The sequence below is a fragment of the Rattus norvegicus genome, chromosome 7 (assembly GCF_036323735.1).
Source record: "Rattus norvegicus strain BN/NHsdMcwi chromosome 7, GRCr8, whole genome shotgun sequence".
In the NCBI taxonomy this organism is placed as follows: domain Eukaryota; kingdom Metazoa; phylum Chordata; class Mammalia; order Rodentia; family Muridae; genus Rattus; species Rattus norvegicus.
Window position 1 is genome coordinate 19,680,668 of NC_086025.1, and position 24,253 is coordinate 19,704,920.

General features: G+C 45.7%; 2 protein-coding genes and 1 long non-coding RNA gene across 13 annotated transcripts in view; 1 reads left to right on the forward strand and 2 right to left on the reverse strand.

Moving 5' to 3' along the window:
* The window catches only part of Syn3 (synapsin III), a 457,540-nt gene extending 436,636 nt beyond the window's left edge, over nucleotides 1-20,904 (forward strand). For 4 of the 5 annotated variants that reach the window (XM_063263103.1, XM_063263102.1, XM_063263105.1 and 1 more), the window contains 3 exons: nucleotides 398-485; nucleotides 7,184-7,475; nucleotides 9,137-20,904. In XM_063263103.1, the coding sequence (XP_063119173.1) occupies nucleotides 398-485; nucleotides 7,184-7,475; nucleotides 9,137-9,269 (513 nt within the window). In that variant the 3' untranslated portion in view covers nucleotides 9,270-20,904. The remainder of the gene's footprint in view (nucleotides 1-397; nucleotides 486-7,183; nucleotides 7,476-9,136) is intronic. The other variant, NM_017109.2, reaches the window with a different exon arrangement.
* LOC134479849 (uncharacterized) lies at nucleotides 3,923-7,188 on the reverse strand. 3 transcript variants are annotated; one of them, XR_010053648.1, is made up of 3 exons: nucleotides 6,753-7,188; nucleotides 5,520-5,573; nucleotides 3,923-4,891 (listed from the first exon to the last, which is right to left on the reverse strand). It is a non-coding gene; the product is annotated as an uncharacterized LOC134479849 (long non-coding RNA). The 3 variants fall into 3 exon arrangements; XR_010053647.1 differs by lacking the exon at nucleotides 5,520-5,573; XR_010053646.1 differs by having other exon boundaries at nucleotides 5,520-7,188.
* Nucleotides 16,284-24,253, reverse strand: part of Fbxo7 (F-box protein 7) — a 28,230-nt gene continuing 20,260 nt past the window's right edge. For all 5 annotated transcript variants that reach the window (NM_001012222.1, XM_039079673.2, XM_006241166.4 and 2 more), the window contains exons 6-9: nucleotides 21,418-21,513; nucleotides 19,805-19,981; nucleotides 17,788-17,825; nucleotides 16,284-16,861 (exon numbers count right to left, since the gene is read on the reverse strand). In NM_001012222.1, the coding sequence (NP_001012222.1) occupies nucleotides 16,475-16,861; nucleotides 17,788-17,825; nucleotides 19,805-19,981; nucleotides 21,418-21,513 (698 nt within the window). In that variant the 3' untranslated portion in view covers nucleotides 16,284-16,474. The remainder of the gene's footprint in view (nucleotides 16,862-17,787; nucleotides 17,826-19,804; nucleotides 19,982-21,417; nucleotides 21,514-24,253) is intronic.

Genomic DNA, 24,253 nt, shown 5'->3' on the forward strand with positions numbered 1-24,253 from the left:
GTGAAAGAATCCAGGCACACAGATGCCCTATGTTCCCAGTGCACAGGACAATAGAAACTATTGTGTCTCAGGCTTCCCATCCCCCGACCCAGCAATCGTCAGCCTTCTGGGAAAGCAAGTTTCAAATCTTTCCCCCAACACCAACCCCTACTTATCCCACAGAAACCCATCTCTTCATACACACAGGAATAGTAGTTGAACTCAAGGGGCTTCTAGGAGCCAGGAGGCATTTGCAGCATCTTCCGTGGCTATCCTAAAAACCTATCAGGAGGTACACTGAAGAATCATGCATTGTGTACTTTACATCAGTGATTTTTAAAATAAAGATGTATCTAAGGCTTTGCCTCCTACCAGAATTACTGTAGCCAGGGGCTTCCTTCCTCTTCTCTTACTCTAGGGTCCACAGACTAAATCTGCAAAATCTCCAGGGCAAGGCCAGCTAGGACCTCTGCTCGGACAGCCCCAGCCAAGGCCACCTCCACAAGGTAAGATGGGGCAGCCACTGAGAAACACTGTATCAATGAAACTGAAATGCAGTGCAGAGGACTGTGAGGTGTCTCAGTGATAAGAACACATTCTGTGCGAGCATGACAACATGAGTTCAAATCCCCATCACACAAGTAACAAGCTGGACATAGCCAAACATGTCTGTATTTACAACACTGGGGGAAGGGAGGGACAGGCAGTTCCTGGGAACTGGCTGACCAGTTAGTTTAGCTCAATAAGAGATGCTGTCCAAAGCAGTGGTTCTCAACCCCTCTGGGGTTGCATGTCAGATATCCTGCATATCAGACACATACATTATGAATCATAATAGTAGCAAAATTACGGCTATAAAGTAGCAACAAAAAGAATTTTGTGGTTGGGTGGTCACCGAACCCTGAGGAACTAGATTAAGGGGTGGCAGCATCAGGAAGGTCGAGAGCCACTGGTCTAGAGGGAGTAAGGTAGGAAGCAAGAGAGGAAGACACTCAGTGTCCTCTGACCTCCACGTGTACACACATACACAGAGCAGCTAACTAATTAAATCAATAACAGTGGGTTGCTGGAGACAGTCTAGCCCAGTGGCTCTCAACCTTCCAGATGCAGCAACCCTTTAATACAGTTCCTCCTGTTGTGTTAACTCTCAACCATGAAATTATGATCTGAGTTTTCTGATGGTCTTGAGCGATCCCTGTGAAAAGGTTGCTCCCCCCCCCCCGCAAGGGGCTATGATCCATGAGAACTGCTGGTATAGACAATCCATTCCTAATGCTTTATCCTTACTATTTATATATACTCCCTCCGTCTGCATGATGAGGACCCCAGGAGGGATGCTGTCCTCCTGAGGTCAGGGAAAGGAGTTGGGAAAAGAGAACAGAAGGATTGCTAAGCATTTAACATGTCAGCCCCTGTTCTGGGGCCACTCCCTTCTGCACTGGAATTCATCCTCCCAGCCGCTCTGCAGAGGAAGTGTTAGCATTTCCCTTCCCCAAGTAGGAAGTTGAAGCTTTGCCCAGGAAGGCACGATGAGAAGATGGCAGGTTTGCCAGCCTGGACTTTCAAACCTTCTGGGAAATGTTATTTCTAGCCACTAGTGATGCCTGGGCATACATTTGTGAGCCAACCAGCTAGAGTGAGAAAGAGAAAAGAAACTCAGAACATTATACCCTCGGCTGCTGACATTCTTCCTCAAAACCATCCCTGCACTACTCCAAAAGAGCCACCGCTTGTTAGCAGGTGGATACAGGATGGACCTCGAGAGGAGGGGGAATCGGGAGAAAAGCTAAAGACCTCCTGGAGGAAGGTCGGGTGTGGAGGGTCTCCCACACACAGGCTCAAGAGGAGCACTGCAAGCATGTCTCTTGCAGCAGACCAGGGTGCCCAGCCCTGCTGCTCTGGGCCAGCTGGGGCTTCAGAGCGACTTGGCCTGGAGATGCCAAAGCGGAGGTTCTCCATCAACAGAAGGAAGGCATCTCCACCCTGTCCTGAGCTTGCTAGTCACTTCTATTAAAGCGACAGTTTTGTTTGGAGCACCAGATGGCTGCCTCTTCCACAGCTCTAGGAAACACAGCTCCCTCCTCCTTCCCTCCCTTCCTTCATCCCTTTCAGCTTTCTCTCTCTTCTTCCGGTAAAAGCAACTTTTTTTCTGTAGTAATTGTCTCAGAGGCGTGCTGCCTCTGTCTGCTAACCACACAATCTAGACCTAGAGTGTTTTTCGGCCTCAGAGACCTGCTGCTGAATAAACCCACCCTTTCTAGCTCTTTCTGAACTCTGGCTGGCTAATTCAACTCAGCTGTTTTGGCTCAAACTCCTCTCCGAGCTGACTGATTCAATCTGGCTTCTCTTGGCTTCTCCTGAGTTGCTCTGCTTGGGCCTCATACCAACTTTAGAACATGTTCTAATCTTCTGGCTTCTTTTCCCTCTCTGACTCATTCTGTCATCACCTGTGTCTGACTTGTTCTCTCTTCAGTCTGTCTCTTTTAAACTCTCCCGGTAAACTGTTCCTCGCCCCCTTCTCTCTCTTCCCTGCTCTTCCTGAGGTAACCTCTCTTTGCTTGTGAGAGTGGGCCTATCCTGTTCTGTCAAATCTTCCTCTGATTCATCACTTTGTCTGCCATTCAGCTAGACTTCACTTTCAAACATGGGTGCTTCCTTCTACAAACTAACTTTACCTTCATGTTTGGGATTAAAGGTGTATATTAAGGGGAATTAAAGGTGTTCTATAAAGCTGAGACACACCACAACTAGAAATAGGTTTTTCCAGTAAACGTACAATTTTGGGGTTCACAGTGTGAACAAATAGCCTACGACATTTTCCTTCTTTCCCCATCACTTATTTAACACAACCCTCCAGATTAACTTCCTTTTTCATATAAATGAAGTTTCCTGTGCTGCACCCCCAACATACTCCAAATGTATATACAGTAATCAAAATTCTATTTAACCATGGACTAAAATACCAATTAGGTGGCACTTTAATTCTCAATATCTGTGAGCAAATAGTCTTCTCCGAATATAACAAACAAGGCATGCATGATGAGTCACACCTGTGATCCCAGCACACAAGAAGCTGAGCTAAGAGAATTGCTGTGAGTTTGAGGTCAGCCTGGGCCATCAGTGAGTGCAATGCCAGGCCAGCCTGGGCTACAGTGTGAGATCAAAAGAGAGTGGGAGGCTGAGGAGACAGCTTACCGGGTGAGGGTACCCCTTAAGAGCATGAGGACACGACTTTGATCCTTAGTGCCCACATTTCAAACCACCTGGGTGTGGCAGTGGCTTTTAATCCCAGAGCTGGAGAGGTGAGGACTGAGGGAATCTTGGGAGCGAATTTGCCAACTAGTCTACTTGGGAGAGTTTCAGTCTTTAAAAGGGACAAAGGTTGACCTGTAACCTCCATAGACAGGTCTGTTTTCTCTCTCTCTCTCTCTCTCTCTCTCTCTCTCTCTCTCTCTCCTCTCTCTCCCCCCCTCTCCCTCTCCCTCCCTTTCTCCCCCTCCCCTCCCCCTCCTTCTCTCTCTCTCCCTTCCCCTCCCCCCTCTCTCTCCCCCTCTCCCTCCCTTTCTCCCCCTCCCCTCCCCCTCCTTCTCTCTCTCCCTTCCCCTCCCCCCTCTCTCTCCCCCTCTCCTCCCCCTCCTTCTCTCTCTCTCCCTTCCCCTCCCCCCTCTCTCTCCCTCTCCCTCTCTCCCTCTCCCTCCCTTTCTCCCCCTCCTTCTCTCTCTCTCCCTTCCCCTCCCCCCTCTCTCTCCCCCTCTCCCTCTCTCCCTCTCTCCCTCTCCTTCCTTTTCTCCCCCTCCCCTCCCCTCCCCCTCCTTCTCTCTCTCTCTCTCTCTCTCTCTCTCTCTCTCTCTCTCTCTCTCTCTCACACACACACACACACACACACACACACAGGGATAGGGGCAGGAGGCAGGAGATTGGCGGATAATAACATACCCAACACTGTGTTCATACTAGAAGCCAGACTTGGCCTCCCCATTTATTTCTGAGTCTTTCTCCCAAAAATGTATTTTATTCTCTCTAGTGACAAGTCTTCACAGCTTGAAAAGCTCAGATTCCTTTTACAATAAAGGATAGCAATGGTAATTGTGTGGACAGAAACCCGCTATCCCCACACAGGGTTCGCCCACCCACTTCCCTTGTCTATGCCACACCCACTGTCCGCCCCAGGGAAATCAGGAAGAATTTAACAAAGGGAAACTGCAGAAGTCTTCCGTGGTGTTGGTCATCTTCCCCTCACAAGAAAATACCCAAAACCAACTTAAAAAGAAGAGCTATGTTTGAGCTCCTGTTTCAGAGGTCCAGTCACATGGCCCTGTGTTTGGGACCAGTGATGACACGGTATTCACAGCAGTGGAAACATGTCCTAAAGGAAGAAAGTTTACTCATGGAAACAGAGACACAGGGCTTCGGCCCCATCTCCCTTGCAAGGACATGTGTCCAGTGACCTAACTTCCATTAAGCCTTGGCCCTTCTACTTTATCCCCGAGAGAGACACAAACAGGGAGAGATGAAGCCTCTCACACATAGAACTTTAGGGGCCTTTAAAACACAAACTAAAGCAAACCCTGTTGTGTTAGAATTGCAGACAGACCACGCCAGGCCAATGCAGTTCCACGTGAGAGAGGTTTATTGTGGGGGAAGGGAACAGAGGGAGTGTCGGAGACAAGGGAGAAAAGAGAGAAAGGGGGGCAAAGGTCAAGAAGGGTGCCTTTTATTTAGGCTGTGATGTAACCGCTCGCAGGTAGAGGTGAGGAGTGGGCCAGGTGGACTCTGGAACTCTGGGAATGTATGGCGATTGCCATGGCAACAGATGCATGCGGGTCCCAGTTGCGTACGGGTGACGTCACTGTCATCGCTGGATTCGGAGGCGGTTCCTGACTGTAAAGCCAGTTCTTGATGCCAACAAACCCTGTATAGTGAACAGTCAGTCCAGTTGGTCTCACCACCTTTCGGGTTTAGCTAAGTGATAATGCCCCATCAGAGCTCAAGCTCCGCTGGGACGATGGAAGAAATAACCGCTTCCAAGTCTGTAGGATAATGCCGACGGCCATTAGAAAGGGATCCCGCAAAGGGGTGGTACTTGGAGGACCACTGCTCTTCATGGCTGCCATTCGCAACCTTTCTGACACATGTAGCCTTCTGACCTGACAATGCCATACTTACAATGGTACCAAACTGTATTCACTGCCCTACTTAGAGCCCCAAGCCCTGTCCCCTCCTTTCCCTCTCTGGCCAGGATCGACTCTTTAAAAACTACTCTTGAATGGCAGTCCTTCAAAAGACAGAGAGCTAGTGTGTTCTGATCCTCTCTCTAGCCCAGAGGAAAAGCATGCTCGATAAAAGATTATTTTCAGAAACATGTGGCTAAACACTATGTTAAGTGAGTTGAAAAATAATCAATTTAAAACTAATTAAGGTAATTGGAGGAAACGCTCAGTGAATTAACATTCAGACCAAAAATAGCAAGGCTAATTTTGAAACATTTTCACCAATTTCTATAAAAACAGAATCACATTCTGAACTTGTTTTGAACTTACTTTCAAACTCAGTGAGTCTGGTTTAAAATAAACTTCATATTTTTAGGATCAATTCTGTGTTAGGAAAAAAACATATAATATTATGATCAAATAAAAAATACTAAGTTTTTTGCTTTGCCAGAAAGCTGTAAGAAATAGCCAAAGTACCTCTTGATGGATCCCAGTGGTAATAGTTAATGAGCTATTGAAACAGTACACAGATTTTCCAAGATAGTTTCAACCCAGAAGTGGGGCAGGAAGCTTAAGATGAAAGGGAAAAAAATGTTTTGTTTGACCTGCACTGGGTTGAGACAACAAAAATGTAGTCCACATACAAAACTCATAAAACTTTTACTTAAATATCTGGATTTTTTTTTTCTTAAGTCTCCCACTATCCTACTCCTGGCCAATGTTTAGCCTCTCTAGAAAGCACAGATGTTCTAGAAACACCCAACAAGCTTTCCTACCCAGCATGCCATGGTGATTAGTAGAAGATTTCCCATGGTCACAAAGGGACTTACCATTTGTCCCTGACCCTGCGCTCCCCTTCTGCATCTCCACGGAGAGCAGAATCCATTTGTATTTTCCCTACATTTATTCTTGAGGAAGAGAACGAGAACTGTCTTACACCAAGTGGGAAATAAGTCTTGGTATTTGAGATAGTGTCTCACTGTGAACACGGACTGGACTGACACTCACTGTATAGCCAATGCTAGCCTCAAGCTTTCCACAGTCCTCCTGCCTCAGCTTCCTAAGTGCTGGAATTACAGGGGAGTTACTACACTGGACTCTATATACCTTCCTGATTACCTCTTCCTTTTCGCAGTAGGATTTCCTTCATCCCTATTACATACAAACCTTACCTATGACCTCTTTACAGTCACATGGAGGGTTAAGGTGTCAACATTTGAATTTAAGGAGACATGTTTCTGTCTATAACACCATCCCAGTCCCTATCCTGACCCAATGGCCTCACGAATCCATCTGCACACTGGATTGTGAGACCCAACTGTCTCATGCACAACTTTCTACTGTTTCTCTGCTACATGGCTCTATACAGTAATGCTAAAATGAAAAACAAACCCGGGCTATCTTTTTTTCTTTTCTTTTCTTTTCTTTTTTTCGGAGCTGGGGACCGAACCCAGGGCCTTGCGCTTGCTAGGCAAGCGCTCTACCACTGAGCTAAATCCCCAACCCCCGGGCTATCTTTTAAGCTGCCTCTTCTCTGTTTAGTGGTGTACCCTTGGCACATACCGTTGACAGATCAGTTAAAGGTGTCCTGTCACAGGTGACAATCATCCCAGACTCCGTTCTCTAGATGCTTTCTTGTGGCTATTTGTTTTGACACGGGGTCTTATGTTGCCCAGGCTGGCCTTGAATTCTGTGCATGATCAGTGATGACTTTGAACTCCTGATCTTCTGCATCTGCGTTCTGAATACTGGGATTACTGGCATGTCCCACCATGCCTAACCATGCGGAGAACCAATAATAAGACTTTGTGCTTACTAGACAAACACTACCAACTGAACTATGTCCCCAGCCATTACATGTTTCTTGACATTCCTAACCACCTCCCTGAGATCTGGATATAAGCAACATGTTTATATAAACATGTGTTAAGTGGTGTAACAGCCACATTTATTCCAAAAATAAACTGACCTTTAACTCTTTCTTCGTCCTGCAGGGGGCCCTCGTCAGGCTCAGTCTCCTCAGCCTCCCAGATCTAGAAGTCCATCCCAGCAGAGGCTCTCCCCACAAGGTCAGCAGCCTGTGAGTCCCCAGTCAGGATCCCCACAGCAGCAAAGGTCACCAGGTTCTCCACAGCTATCCCGGGCATCTGGCGGCAGTTCTCCAAACCAGGCCTCCAAGCCAACTGCCAGTCTCAGTTCACATACCCGGCCTCCTGTGCAGGGACGCAGCACCTCCCAGCAGGGTGAAGAACCCCAAAAGACAGCATCACCTCACCCCCACCTCAAGTAAGTATTTGAGGGTCTGAATGGGCATAGTGTAGAGTTGGAATATGCCCAAAGATGAGCTGACTCGGGGACCCAACGAGGCCTTGCCTAGGACTCAAATGGGGAAAGTAGACTGATAGGGTGGCATTTTGTGTCGCAGGGATCAGCAGTTTGAGAGTACAGATTAGGCCCCACCATGCCCTCACAATCTCTAGATCAGTCATCACCTGCTGTGTAAGAAACAAACCCAAATTTATGCAGCTGAAGAAAAGCAGCTTTCTGGTTCTAATTTCCTTTCTGTTGCTGTGATAAAGTATTTCAAAAAAAAAAAAACTTTTTTAGAGGATCTGGAGGGAGAGCTCAGTAGGTAAGAACACTGGTTAAGAGCACTCTTCCAAGTTGTGGGAGGACTGAAGGCCCAGAAGTAGATGGGAACACCACAGGAAGGCTAGCAGTCAAGAGACCTGGACTCCTGGGAGCTCTCAGAATCTGAGCCACCAACCAAAGAACATACATGGGCTGCCCCCCCTCCTTGCCCCTCTCCCCCACATATGTGTAGCACACGGGCAGCTTAGTCTTCCTGACTGCCCTGTCTGGCCTCAGTGGTAAAGGATGTGCCTAGGTCCCACCCTTTCAGAGGAGAAGAGGGGGGTCGGGGAAGGTACTAGGTGAGGGAGGGACCAGGAGGAGGAACATTTGGAATATAAACAAATAAATTAATTTTTAATAAGCATTCTTCCAGAGGACCGGGGCTCAGTTCCCAGCACCCACATGGTGGCTAACAACCATCTGTAACTACATTTCTAGGAGATCCGACACCCTCTCCTGGCCTCCACGAACACTACATGCATCCAACACCCTCTCCGGGCCTCTTTGAGCACTACATGCATGTGATGCACACAGTTCAATGAAGGCAAACCATACATGTTCATAAAATACAAATAAAAGCTTTAAAAAATAATTTCCTAAATGACTTAGAAGTAGGGGGGATCTGCTTTAGCTTCCAGGTCACAGTTCATCATTGAGAGACATCAGGAAAGAAGCTTGAACAGGGACTTGAAGTAGGAACTAATAAAGAGTGCTACATGCAAACCTGTTCACTGACCCATGCTTAGCTAGCTAGCTCTCTCACGGAGCCCAAAACCATCTGTCTGGGGAATGATGCTGCTTACAGAGGCTGGACCCTCCTGCATCAACCAACAAGCCAGGCGCTTCTCCACAGACATGCTCATGGACACCTCTGATCTGACAAACCCTCAACGGAGGCAAGGGACCTAGAACAGGAACTGCCTGATTTCTCAACTAATTCTGGGAACTCTGAGGAAAGAACTGCAGCCCGCCGGGTCTGGCCCGCTGTGGCTGGCATGGCCCCACAAAACAGTGCAGCCTGGGATAGGGGAAAGCATTTAAGTAGTGCGTGCTTCATACTTCTTGCTAGAAAGAATATCCAAACCAAATGCTTTTCTCTAGGAACCCCAATCTCTATACCTAAGAAAATGAGGGCACTACCATATACCTTGCTAGTCCAAGGCTAACATCGTGTACACGCTGTGATGCCTGATTTCTGGTCTCACCATCCTTTAATGACCCTGCTCGGCCAGCAGGCTTCAGAGCCAGCCCCAGACTCATTACCTTGGGAGTTCAAGCCTTGACCATCCCAAACTTCTTGCTTTCTGTTTCAGCAAATCTCAGTCCCTGACTAACAGCCTCAGCACGTCAGATACCTCCCATCGAGGAACCCCAAGTGAAGATGAGGCCAAGGCTGAGACAATCCGCAACCTGAGGAAGTCCTTTGCCAGCCTCTTCTCCGACTAGCCTCTATCCAGGCTGGAGGACAGGAGGGCAAGAAGACTCAGTGACTGGAGCCCTGTCTGGTTCCCTCCTTCTCAGCCTTGGTTCCTGATGGAAATATGCTTCCTAAATACATCTGTCCCAGGAACTGGTGATCTACATTCCCACCTCCTTGACCATGACATTCTAATGCTGTCTGACTGAGCGGTAGCCTTGAGAGCCCCTAGGTTCCTCAACACGGACCTTCTAGACAGACAAGGCATCACTACATCCACCATACGCTTGCTCCCTGCCGCCGGTACCACGTGAGATGTCTGTGTGGCTTGTTTTTGCAGTCTTATTAGTATTTTGCTTGCCTTTGGGCTGAGGCCCCCTTCTAAGCTGTGACTCACCTCCATCAAATGCATACTTTATAGTCGGACCTCAGCAACACAAGAGGCAATTATTTTTTAATGGTGTTTTTGCAAACAGAAAAAGGGAAGCCCAGCCTGGGAGCCCACTATGCACCCAAAGCAAACTCGTGCCATCGTTACTGGGAGTAGGCTGGCAAAGGCCCCATCACAGCTGGCCCTCATGATGACCTTGATGCAACAGAAAGAAGCTAGACCCTATGCAACATGTGGGACCTTTCAGAACAGAGGGAAACCCACAGAGCCAACAGCAGGAATCCAGAAGACAGAGCCTGTGTTCCCTGGGGAGAGGGTTACAGGATGATTGTGCTTGTCTGACCTCACACAGAAAGAGAATGTGGATGGCTCCCTGTCACAGGATCAGAAGACACAGTGATGGTTCAGCATTTTACCTGCTCTGAAAAAAGGAGTCAGTAGGCCACTCAATTTACAGTGGAGAAGCCTTCAAAAGCAGTGTGTGTGTTTTTTTTCTTTAGGAGACCTTGAAGCCTTTTGGAATTTCTTCCAGAAAAAGTTCCACTCCAACCTTGTTTCAGTGTTGCCATGATGACTACAATGGTTTGCTGCAGAGCTAGGCAGAATGGTCCTAATTCCCTTTCCAGTGGCCATTCCCCTGCACTAGACGGCCTCCCAGGATCACATCACCAAGTACCTGGTGCTAGAAACATTGTAGGTGCCAGAAGCAGCCTCTTGGTCCAACCCAAGACATCAGAACAGAGCAATGTTTCTCAGTACAGCCGTGGCCACATAAGGTGTGCCCTCCCTGCACTGTGTGAGGGAGGGAAGTTATTAACTGAAGCAGCTTCTGGTTATACCTGAGTTCTGCATCTGAGGCTTCCTTGAATCTCCAGAAGCACAGAAGCAGTCACTATAAGGAGTCTCATTCAGCAACTCAGGCTGGCATAGAATATATTATGTAGCCCACGAAAGTCTCAAACTCACAGTAATTCTCCTGTTTTCTTAAGTCTCCCAAGTGCTGAGATTACATTTACGAACCGCCACACCCAGCAAGTAATTACTTTTTGGTCAGCTCAGCCCAGACGAGTGGCAGAGACAAAGGTAGAGACCCTCTCCTGCCTTGGTTCACTTAGAACCCTGTATTTCTGCAGAATGCACCTCCAGGCTGGTTTCCAGCAGGGATCGGCTCAATATCAAAAGTGGTAGCTTTGCCACTGACTGCTAGAGATCCAGTTAGCCATCAAGGTCATCCTCTTTCTCCTTCCCTCTTCCCTCTTTCAAGATGAAGCGGTATTGAGAGCAAGCATACTAGAGTTACTGCAGAAGCTCTCCTTTGGCCTCTCTTCCCATATCCTTGGTTAGAGTGGTAAGTAGCAACTGTGACATAAGATCACGTAGGTTCAGTGGCCACTGAGGCCATAGTTTGGAGCTGGAGATGCAGGGTTTAGGCCTAACTGGAAATGACCAGAATCAACAGCAAATTGGCTGTGGTATGAAGTGAGGAGTGAACTGCTGAAGGCCTAGAAGCCCTCCCAGTACCAAGAAGATTGCAAACTTCCATGACTTCAGTGTGAGGACAGTCCGTGAGCATGCTTGCCCACATCTCCCCAACTCAACTGCTCTTCTATCCCAGGATGAGCATGGCAGAGGCTTCCAGAATGCTTCTTTAGGCTAATGGGGTGGCCCAGCATGTGGTGAGGCACATGGCACAACTGTCAGTGCATTCTCCTAGACACATCCGCTCTCTGGTAAGGGAAGAGGTCTTGAGGCCAGCATCCACAAGTCATGCTTTAGGTGGGTTATCTAAATAAGAAAAGCGATCAGTCTGTGAGTTCAAGAATGTTGCTTCTTCCTCCTGCCCTTCCCCTACTCTTAGTTCTTGCACCTTGCTCTAGAACCTCTGAAGAAAGGTATAGGTGAGGCAGAAGGAAGGAAGTGTGGGAGGTAAGATTTGAAATATCAAAAGTAGTCTGTGAAGTGAGTTCTACAGAAGAGGATGTGGACTTTAATGCCTGGCTAATGACCCGAATGAGTACGTTAGTACATAACATCTTAAAGCCCCATTACCTCATTTCAGACTGTAGTCCTCGTTCTAGGGAGTTCCTGGTATTTGCTTCAATAACACACTGCTTCCCCACCAGACCTTGAGAAGCCAGGCCTCCCTCACTCATGAGGCACATGTGCAGGGAAATCAGAAGCTCCTGACACTGATAGTTGAAGTTGCTCCTTTAGGAACAACTTTCTACAGAAAGCTCTGCCCCAGTCAGTAAGATCAAGCAGAGACAGAGATAGGCAGGCAGACAGGCAGGCAGGCAGGCAGGCAGGCAGGCAGGCAGGCAGGCAGGCAGACAGACAGACAGACAGACAGACAGACAGACAGACAGACAGAGACACAGAGGGACAGGGGGTGGGGGGCAATGGACAGATGGATGCAGGGACAAGAAACCTTGCATTCTGGAAAAGGATGAGAGGTATCACAGAACGCCATGCATTGAGTGGTCAAGAACACAGGTGGCAGTCATTACTTTACAGCAGTTTCAACCTAGTCTCAATACTAAAACAGCTCCTGACACAGTGGAGTAAAAACCAGCAGCAGGAAGTTTCTCAAAATGTGGGTCATGGCCCTGGACTACTTATAAAGGCCCAGGAAACTTTGCTTCAGAGCACTGAACTGTGAACTTGCAGTTAGAAGGCTCAGAGCCTGCAGCTTGATCAGCCCGCTGAGATTCAATCTGAAGCAGAGCTTCAATCACCAGCCTTGCTGAGGACCCACTCCTTTGATGGGCAGAACCAGTGGCTCCATAAATGACCTTGTGGCCAAAATATTCTCACATTCTGCCCTTAAAAACATCTCAGCAATCAATGACATCCCTCCAGGATCCCAATGACAGTAGCACAAATGTCTTTCACAATCTTAATCAGGCCAGGCATCCTGATTTTTATAACCATGCAAGGACGTCTAGATTGATGATGTAACACTAGACTATAGCCAGCACTTTTAATTTCCAACTGCCTGGGAATGAAACAGAAGCCAAGAATATAAATACAGGTCCTATGGAGCTCACACATCCCTCCAGTGGATCGTTTTTCCCATAGGCTAGTCCATGTTGCTCCTGAAACTTTAACCTTCAATAACTGTGACATTCAGAGGTGGGAAGGGCAAAGGAACAGGGTAGGGCCGTTGTAAATGGAACCTGAAAGGTTTTATTTATTGGGTTCTGCCCTTTTACACAATCTTGACCCAAGCAAGAGCATTTTCTTTCCAAGCTGACCTAGTGAAGCTGAGACACAACAAAGACCTATTCAATTTGTACACAACGACCAGGGACTCCAAACACGACCCCAAAGAATATCTCAAAGCAGTCAGAGCAGGCTTCCTCCAGACCTGTCCTGTGATCAGACGGTGCTGGATGGACTCTGGCTGGTGGAGAATCAACTTTCCAGGCATAGAATACCCACATCATTTCTCTTTCCCCAAGGCTTCCAGACTGCTGCATCCCCTCTAGCATGCAGTTGGTCTACTCCCCGAGTATCAGGTGTGGCAATTCTTCAGACTCATTTAAATAAAAAAACACAAACCAAACCTCCATGTAACTGGGTAGCCACTGCCCGCAGGAAGTTCTCATGTGAATAGGCGTAAAAGCAGCACCAGCAAGACGAGCTTCCTGGGCACCTGGGACGTGGCACAGGAGATTGGAGCAGCTGCTCAGCGGCAGCTAGGTATTCAGGACTCTTCTGAGGTTGCTCCCCTAGAAAATTAGGAAGTAAATGACACATATATGACAGATCAAGACTGGAGAACGGATGGTTTCCTAAGCCTCTATCAGTTGGAGTCACCTGGAGTTAAACCAACAGAAATATCAGTAAAAAGAGAAAATAGAAAAACCGCTCCCAGACCCAGGAAAGGAAGCAGCCCTCGACATGAGAGCCTTGCACACTGTACTGATCAAACATGGCTTGGCTTTGTAAACAAGGCCCCAGGACGGCGAGCACCAGCTCCCAAGGGCAGGCCAATCTCGTCTGCTTTGTTCAGCTTCATAAAATAGCTTGGTGGTTCATTTTGTGTATTCAGAAGTGGTGAACGGCTGCAGGTTAGTCACAGGCACTGGTTAAGCCAGCCTTGCACATACAAGTGGTAACATAATTATCACCAGGACCGCCATTCTCTTCAAGAGAGCTTGCATATGTATCTCTAGGTTCCTCATCCCAGAGCCAAGCCGGCTGATAGAATTAACCTGGTGTCAGACGCTGTCCTAGACCAGTAGCTGATTAAACTGTTTTATATTTAGACTTTAACAGGAGGCAGCACTTTGGGCCTGACTGAAGACAAAGGGGAAGGCTGGGTGACAAGCAAGCCAAATGGGTCCATTTAGGAGCATAAAGGACACAAGCTCTTTTGTGTTGTTCCCACAAGGCATGAGCCCAGATTGATAAAACATGCACACCCAGGCTTCATATTCAGATCTAACTGGCAGACCTAGAGAAGAGAACAAAAGCACCCAAAGGTTTTTTCATCAAGTCTCGGGGTTAACACTTTTTATACCCAATGCTTTTACTTTGGAATATCAGAAACAAGTGCTAACACCTCACGTGGGGTTTCCAGTAGAGGAAACAAGAAGTCAAATCAAATGAAATCTTTAGAACCTGGAGAGTTCAGTCAGAGTTTGCAGTACAAGACCTACATTTGATTCTGAGAACCCACGTTGACAAGCTAGGCATGGCGGTGAACATTTGTAATCTCAACACTGGGAACAGAGAGATAGGTAGAGTCCAACAGCTCACTGGCTAGTCGGCCTATCAGAGTTCCTCCAGGCCAAGGGAGACACATGTGCACACACAGCTTTGCATTTGCCTAGCACACTGCAATACCCTTATCCATATTTACGTAGCCCTGCCAGCATTGGAGCACAGCAGAGCACCCGTCCAGCTCTTCTCCAAGGCTCAAATAGGAAGAGCACAGACCTTGGAACCAACTCTGAACACAGGAAGGGAGGGGAATATCCAACTCCGCCAGTTAGGAATTTCAGAGATATGTATGAAGCAATGGCCTCAGCAACTGAGAAGAACTAGAAGAAAAAAAGCTACAGAATTCGAGGAGTCACAAGTTGGAAAAGGTTCCTCCCAAGACTGAATTACCAGCCATGTCAAATGGGTATTTTGCACTTATAGTGGTTAAGGGGAGGAAAATCAAGATCCTATTACCAAAAAGTAACTACTGGAGAATGTAGGGGCTGAGAAAGATGTGAGGCTACTGCAACCCAGTGCACTGGGGCTGGACCACTGTCAAGTGCTTGCCGTGGGCTTCTAGGCTGTCCTGCTCCCGTTACAGTGCATGGAGGTGACGTCACAAAGCCATGCAGTGACAAGCTGCTGCCAAGCCATGATTCCACTCATTATGCTATTAGCAATACACAAAAGCTCAAACACCCAGTGACAAGGACGCACGACTCTCTAAGCTTCTCAAAATAAAATGAGCTGCTAGTCAAGAGGAAATGCTTTGAGGACACTTTAATACAGGTTGTTGAGAGGTGCCTAAGTCTAGGTTTAGAGCACTCTGCCACTATCTTAAACTCAAGACTTGCAACATCTGCCAGTTAAGCCCAGTGAGGCTGGACACCAGCACCATCAGGACCTCCCAGGGCCCATTTGGAAATGACTTATGTTCTGAAAACTTGTATTTGGTGCTCTGGTCATCACTGTTTCCCACGCCTACTTGTGCGCACGCGCACACTACATGGGGCAACCTAACATTCAGCCACAAGAACATGTTCTGAAATACAATCTAGATCAATCAAAACTTCAGGGTGACCCCTTTAGCCACACCTGAATGAAGCCTATGGCATTCGGTGGACATTAAGACTGTCCTGTAGAGCATAGAAACATAATGTTAAAGGTCATATAGCCTCGAGCCTCTAGAATATCAACTTTCTTCACTGTGATGCAAAGACTCACAATACATGTAGCAAACCCTCAGTACACAGTCCGCACACAGGACTCAGTATCTCTGCAGCACATATGCCAAGCCATTTCCTAATATGCAAACGTGTTTAGAACAGGAAGACGCTGGCACTGTCCCTATTTCCTGCAGATGCTAACAGCGTTTTCCCCTGTGCGGCAGCAGTTGCAGCTTGAATGTGTCACTACAGCATGTTCCAATAGTTATTTATATTAAGTCATTTGTGTTTGGGCTTTCTCTTGTTGTAGAATGAATAAATGTTGAATTTTGAGTATTTTAATTCTTAAAAGTATGACAACCTCCCAGCAAAATGGGGCTGTCCTTGAATAAGCACCTCACCTGACAGCACATAAAGAACGCTGCTAAAACTGTCTTTGATACCAAAACACAAGGGGGAAACCAATCATAGGAGGTAATGTTGTCTCCATCAACCCAATGGCCTTCGGAGCCCTTGAAGTTCCTCACAGAACCCAGAAAAGCTGCTAAGAAAGGAATGGGTTGGGCTCACTCTGAGTTCACACAAACCAGTTCAGCTTTTATATCATGATATAGCTGAGCTTTCACCTGACTGAGCACCACTGATAAAACAGACACTTCCTGTGATCAACCACCTCTTCACACTGAAAGCACCCAGATAATTTTCAAATATACAAATTAACAGTGTGACTAAGGTTTTTCTACTAAATATAACCTTAACAAAAGTAAAGTCCGACATGCAATTTTTACTTTTATTAACATAACACAGAACATTGTCAGTACCACAATCTCCATCCCAGAGGGGAATCCAGAGTGGAGAGACCAGCAGTCACCTAACCCCTCTTTGGGCAACCTTGTCCTTGGTGCCCACAGAACCAGAACTGAGAGCAGAGATCAGCATCTACGTTTCCATGAAGTCTCCAAATCGGTCACAGGTATGGTAGCCGGTTGTCAGCTGACCGACCCCTGCCGGGTCTGAAGGGAAATCTGTTGTTGGGGCTAGCTCTTCCTGGTAAGAGGGAGTTAGATCCTGGAAGTGGGCCAACAGGATCAAAACGTGGTCTGACTGGACGGAACTGGCTAGGAGGCTCCCCAGGCCTTGGGATGAGTGAGGTGACTGGGTCCCCAACACTAGGCAATATTGGCCTCTCATCATATTCACCACCAATGATTCCTGGAGGAAGCAGCGTGGTGGGAAGGTAGGGCCTGGGGTAGACGGGAATGGGGCAGAATGGGATAGGGTGGACTGACGGTAGGTACATCACATGCCGCATCCTCTGGGCTTCTTTTCTTTGGATGTGCTTCTTTCTGTACAACTGCAGATAGATAAAAACAGGAGAGAGTGGGAGACAAGACATGGTGAGCGGTGGAGGTCATCCCAAGCTCTACTCTGCTTCACTGCTTACATACAGTCCCTCTGTATTTTTCTTTCTCAGTCTATGCAAACAAGGCAGATACATAGTAGAATGGTTGCCAGTCTCTACCACATGAAGCGCTCTGACTCCAGATGCAGTGCCAATGAGCACTTCAGTGCTACAGAGTGACAGTCTAATCTGAGGTATCAGGAAGCCCAAAGAAGGGAAAACTCAGTGGCATATATTTTTAAGAATGAAATCTAGCACTCCATGGCCAACACAGATTTAGGTGAGCCTTCTGAACATGCAATTTAAGGATTTGCTGACAACATCATGCTATATATAGCAATCAGGTACTACAGGCAATTTCTTGCTTTTCACCCCTAGTGGCTTTCAATTTAAAGCATACACAAGTGACGACTTTAAAGGGCAGGACAGAGATTCAAGAACAAGACTGCATTCTGCAAGCAGTTCAGACTTTCATTTAGCTATTTGTTCTTTAGTCCTTCATCCAGAGTTTTCCTCAGGCCTATCAGTGATTTTTACAGTCACAGTCTACAAATAAAACCATGTATCTTATTCTTTTCATGTAGTATGCTAACAGATTTAACTTCCCAAAAACAAGATTTTCACAATATAGTATGCTAACAGATTTAGATTACCCAAACACAAGATTTTTGTGTAAAAAAATGAAAAATGTATTGACTTTTCTTTGAAAACAAGGACTAAGCCTAAAATTGAAGACATTTTCTTTACCAATATTTAACAATAAATTTAATTATAATTGACTTTATCATATCACACTAAAAGTAAAATGAAACCTTTCATTCTTGACTTACTAGTTATTTCAGTCATAAACATTAGTCTTCATATTTAAAAATACCTACTTCTTTCCAATCTGTGTCAGGACCTCTGATAGTACTGTCTGAAAAAGTAAGACAGAAAATAAATTATTACAAACCACTTCATGCACCCAATATCAAACAGTGCAGACGCGGGGCATCTGTGTGCACACACTGGGCACCGTTACTTCTACAGTTAGTCAAGCGGTGGTCTGGTCTTCACGACCACATGTACTCCCTGACCATAAGCAGTGCCCTCAGGACACTGTGGGGCAGCATGCGTCTTCTGCCCCAGGCTCATGAAGCTGTGCCAGCTGCTGCTAAGCCACGTGGTGAGTTACACTGGCCTGGCCTAACAGCTCCTCTTAACTCTCTGGATTATAGCTACATTCATCCTGAAGTCAGACTGAGCAGACTGTCCTCTATAGGTGAGTTACCAAGAGTCTGAGCACACAAAGAACTACTATGAGTGTACTTAGAATATATGAAATGAGGAAAGATTCAATCGACTTCAGTCTAATGAGTTTAGGAAAAAGCTGACCATGTCTTCTCTACAAATTATTAACTAGCTTTGAACTTAGTGAAAGCTCTAGCCCAGTGGTCCTCAATCTATGGGTCATGACCCCTTGGGGAGTTGAACAACCCTTTCACAGGGGTCCCCTAAGACCATTGGAAAGCATAGATATTTATCTTATGACTCAGTGTAGCACAATGACAGTTATAAAGTAGCAAAAAAATAATTTATGAGGTGGGTTACCACAACGTAAGGAACTGTGTTGAAGGATTGCAACATTAGGAAGGTTGAGAACCACTGTTCTAGCCCCATACAATTTTTACACAAAGCAGCTTACACTAAGGAGCTGTGTGACCCACAGTTAGAAATGAAGCACAGAGTAAAGGCATTTACATGCAGAGATGAAGGGCATGTGCTCCCCCATATGACTCTATACTTCAGTCTGCTCTTTCTTGTCAGCTATTCCATGGACGTTGATCACTGTGTCTTTTTTTAAATTACTCGTCTTTAAGGCACGTTATTACTCGGAACACAGGCTAACTTAAGAATTACAGCACCCTTCCTGCTTCAGCCTCCCACATGCTGGGATTACAGGCAGACGCCATTCCTAGTTTATGCAATGCTGAAGAGGGAACCAGGACTCCATATATGCTAGGCGAGCGCTCTAGCCACATCCCAGACCTGTCCTTTCTTTGTAACTATGACTGTACCACACTGTAACCTACTATCACAAAGTCACACTTTAAGTTTGGGATGTAAGAACAAAAAGGAAGGCTCAAGGTCACTCTCACTTCCTAAAGAACAACCACCCAATTTTAAGACTAAATGACTCCATGATATTCTATTAAAGTGGAGTCTACCCAGAGGTAGTACGTTAACAGCGTGTTCACTAGAATGTTTCTGACAGGAAACGCACAGACAGTACGTGCAGCTCAGTAAGTGCCTACTTCAGATGGCTCACTCCTATTTTCTATGGAGTTTTGTTGCTCTTTGCCTGTTTTATAAACCGACCCATCAAGTCCATTTCATGGCCCACCCTACAGTTTAAACACCAGCTTCAAAGACACCAGAATGTCAGCACTGGTGGAGAGCAGCGCACAGTCAGTCTCCTTTGGCCCTGATCTGGAAACTGTGGTGCACAGGTCTAGCATCTCACGACTGCTGCTGTGACCACCCAGTCGCAACAGTGACCACCGCAAACAGGGCACCAGAGCAGCATACCAATGGTGACACTGGTCCAGTAAGGCAGTGGGCAGATGTGCAACTCATTTAAGTCAGAGGCTGAAAATGCTCTCTGGTCTTCTATTTTATATCCTGACACAATAGCTTATTGCGACAAGGATGTATTGCAGAAAATATGAAGAGTGCCCAGATAGTGCTGTGGCATCAGGAAGCCTAGAGCTTCTTTACTCAAAAGCCACTCATAACGAACTGCAGAACAAAATAAAACAGCAAGGGAAAAACTATACGTATAAACTTTAGCCAGCTGACTAACACCATGGCAACCACAGCAAGAGCCTGTTCTTCTCCCATCAACATGTAAATCACCTCGAAAATCCCGCAGATACAAGCACCTCCACAGCAGTGGGTCATTTGATGCAATGAGGAGGTCATGGCAGACTGCAGACAGAGCCAGGACGGAATGAACATCCAGAAGTCGGAAGATGCGTAGTTTCAGCTCCAGTGGAAGGACAACCAGCCCAAACACATCTGGGAGGTTCAGCACTGGATGGGAAAAACAGCAACAGGAGTTACTGAGTAAAGAGCATCATTAAAAGCTGACACCGCTTCTCTCTGAAAAGGTGACGCCGGGTCTTGACTATCAGCTTCCGCTGTAACTGTACTTTGAACTACTACCCTCGAGCGTCACTTGACGTGCTCTCTGCAACACACTGGATCTCAGCACTTCTTCTGAGAATCAGCCCATGGCTGGGCTGACATGGACGTTCCCGATGCAGGTCACTCCGCCAAAGCAAACCCACACGCACATGCATATGACTAGAAATAAGTGCCTCACCATGACACAAATGAGAGAAACCAGACTTGTAAAGGATCTTCTGAAAAACATAAAGCTTGCTGAATAACAATTTCATCATCCATAAATTATATATAGTAAAATCTACCTTCAAAGTTACTAATATTCAACATCACCAATGTAGAAATATCTCGTGCCCAATAAATGTTGCTTCCAAACAGCGGGAACAGTCGAGCTGCAGAGAGGGCTCAGCAGTCAAGAGCACTGAGCTCCAGAGCACCCAGGTCTATTCCCTGCACCTCATGGGGACCACCACCATCCCTCACTTCATTTTCAGGGTTCCACCTGCTCTCTTCTGACCTCGGCCAGCGCTGTAAGCACACATGGAACACATACCTGCAAGCAAATTACTCATACACACAAGTGTGTGGGTTTGTGGTTTTTTTTAATTTTTAGGATGCATTTTTAAAAACAATGATGACTTAGCAGATAAAGGTGCCTGTCATTAAGGCTGACCTGGGCTCAATTCCCTGGGATTATGTAATGCAAAAAAGAACCAATTCTTGCAGTTGTCCTCTGACCTCTGTCCTGTATGGTGACTTAAATGCAGCTGTGAGCACGTGTCCACATACGCGCGCGCACACACACACACACACACACACACACACACACACACACACACAAATAAATAAATAAATGTAATAGGAAATTTAAGGAAAAACACTCATTTTACATGTTATATATACTGTTGTTTACTGATCTGGCCTATTATGGGCCAGAAAATGAGAATGCAAAACTGATCAAGACACATTCCTTACCTTCAAGTCACAGCCTTTCATTGAAAAGAAATCATGTCAACTATTAAGGTATAGTGCAAAACCTGCCATGGAGACCAGGTGTGGCAGGGAAGCTGAGCCAGGAGGATCACAAATTCAAGGCAAAGTCTGGGCTACATAACAAGTCAGAGGCCTCCCTGGGCTACACTGTAGATAAGGAAACAATGAAAAATGTTCTGGATAAATGTACAAAGAAAAAAGGGGTAATGCTTAGAGAATACTGCAGTAATTTAAAAGCAGAATTTCAGTAGAAGGGAGAAAGACAAGTCAGATCTCAGAGTTAATGTGAACACTGAGCTCTGGCCATCCTTTCAGTCACTCGACAATAACAATTTATCCTATCTCCTCACCTTGTCGTGTGAAAGCCAGAAGAGGGTACACCAGCTGGTCTTTGAAGAGACGAGAGAGCTTCTTAAGATCTTTGTACACTTTAGCTGCACTTTCCCCTAGAGTGTTTTTACAAAGTAGAAGTCAAAACCAAATAGAAAAACCTGGAGTGGCATCTGTCTTCCAGTTCTGCTAAACAAAATCCAAGTGTTAAATATTCAAGAGTAAATCCTACACTGGAAGGGAAACCAAAATCCTTAAAAGAGGAGGCACATCCTTCCGCTCTGAACCAATGCCCTGAGCAGACATTGAGTGCTGGTTTTGTACCCACTCCCCACAGCACCCAGAGGAAGCCGGACTCCCAGTTCCTCTAACATGTCCAGGATCACGGGTGAGGAGGCCACAAAACTGGCTCAAAATGGGGAGTATATTGGACACCCCACGATCCAGGGACACAGTAACCCTCACCCAGACAGGGGCACAGGTTCCTTTCAGTCTGAACCAGTGCCCTAGCAGACCTTGGGCGCTGGCTTTACACCCACTCCTACAACACCCAGAGGAAGCCCAACTCCCAGGTGCTCTAACATGCTCAGAATCAGAGGTGCTCTGAAACACCCAGGATCACAGGATCACAGAGGAAGCTGGACTCCTAGGAGATCAGACACACTCAGGATCCCAGGATCCCAGGATCCCAGAATCATAGGATCACAGTGGCAGCTGGACTCTGAGGAATTCTGACACAACCAGGATCACAAGAAGGAAAGGCTGCAGTCAGAGACAGCAAGGGCAGGTAACACTAGAGATAACCAGATGGCAAGAGGCAAGTACAAGAACATAAGCAACAGAGACCAAGGCTGCATGGCGTCATCAGAACCCAGTTCTCCCACTATAGCAAGTTCTGAATACCCCAACACACCAGAAAAACAAGATTTAGATTTAAAATCATATCTCATGATGATGATAGAAGACTTTAAGAAGGACATAACTAACTCCCTTAAAGAATACAGAAAAACACAGGTTAAGAGGTACAAGCCCTTAAACAGGAAACACAAAAATTCCTTCAAGAATTACAGGAAAACACAACCATACAGGTGAAGGAATTGAACAAAACCATCCAGAAGCTAAAAATGGAAATAGAAACAATAAAGAAATCACAAAGGGAGACAACGTTGGAGATAGGAAAGAGATCAGGAGTCATAGATGCAAGCAAGCATTACCAACAGAATAAGAGATAGAAGAAGATACCATAGAAAACATTGACACAACAGTCAAAGAAAATACAAAAACCCAAAAAAACTCCTAGCCAAAACATCCAGGAAGTCAAAATTCCCAAATTAAAGGACCAGTAAATATCTTCAACAAAATGATAGAAGAAAACCTCCCTAACCTAAAAAAAAGAAATGGCCATGAACATACAAGAAGCATACAGAACCCAAATAGACTGGACCAGAAAAGAAAATTCCTCCCATCACAAAAAACATCAAATGCACAAAACAAAGAAAGAATATTAAAAGTAACATATAAAGGCAGACTATCAGAACTACACCAGACTCCTCAACAAAGACTACAAAAGCTAGAAGATTCTGAGCAGAAGTCATGAAGACCCTAAGAGAACACAAATGCCAGCCCAGGCTATTATACCCAGCAAAACTCTCAATTAATATAGATGGAGAAAACAAGATATTCCATGACAAAACCAAATTCACACAGTATCTTCACACAAATCCAGCCCTACAAAGGATATAATAAATAAACAACTCCAACACAAGAAAGGAAACTACACCCCAGAAAAAGCAAGAAAGTAATCTTTCAACAAGTCTAAAAGAAGATAGCCACACAAACATAAATTCCACCTCTAACAACAAAAATAATAGAAAGCAACAATCACCTTTCCTTAATACCTCTTAACACCAATGGACTCAATTCCCAAATAAAGACATAGACTGATTGGATATGTAAACAGGACCCAGCATTTTGTTGCCTTCAGGAAACACACCTCAGTAACAAAGACATACTACCTCAGAACCAAAGGCTGAAAAATTTTTTTCCAAGCAAATGGACCAGAGAAACAAGCCGGAGTTGCCATTCTAATATCAAAATAAAATTAACTTTCAACCAAAATTCATCAAAAAATATAAGGATGGACACTTCATATTCATCAAAGGAAAAATCCACCAAGATAAACTCTCAATCCTAAATGCCAGGGCACCTACATTCATAAAAGAAACCTTACTAAAGCTCAAATCACACATTGCACCTCACACAATAATAGTAGGAGATTTCAACACCCCACTCTCATCAATGGACAGATCATGGAAACAGAAATTAAACAGAGACATAGAGAAACTAACAGAAGTTATGACCCAAATGGGTGTAACAGATATTTATAGAACATTTCATCCTAAAACAAAAGGATATACCTTCTTCCCAGCACTTCATGATACCTTCTCCAAAAATGACCATAAAATCAGTCACAAAACAGGCCTCAAAAGATACACAGATACAGGAAGATAGAAACAATCTCATGCATCCTGTCAGATCACCACGGACTAAGACTGGTCTTCAATAACAAAAAAAAAAAAAATGATAGAAAGCCCACATATACATGGAAGTTGAACAATGCTCTATTCAATGATAACTTGGTCAAGGAAGAAATAAAGAAAGAAATGAAAGACTTTTTAGAATTTAATGAAAGTGAAGGCACAACATACACAAACTTATGGGACACAATGAAAGCAATGCTAAAAGGAAAACTCATAGCTCTGAGTGCCTCCAAAAAGAAACTGGAAAGAGCACAGACTAGGAGCTGTCAAGTAAACCTGAAAGCTCTAGAACAAAAAGAAGCAAATACATCCAAGA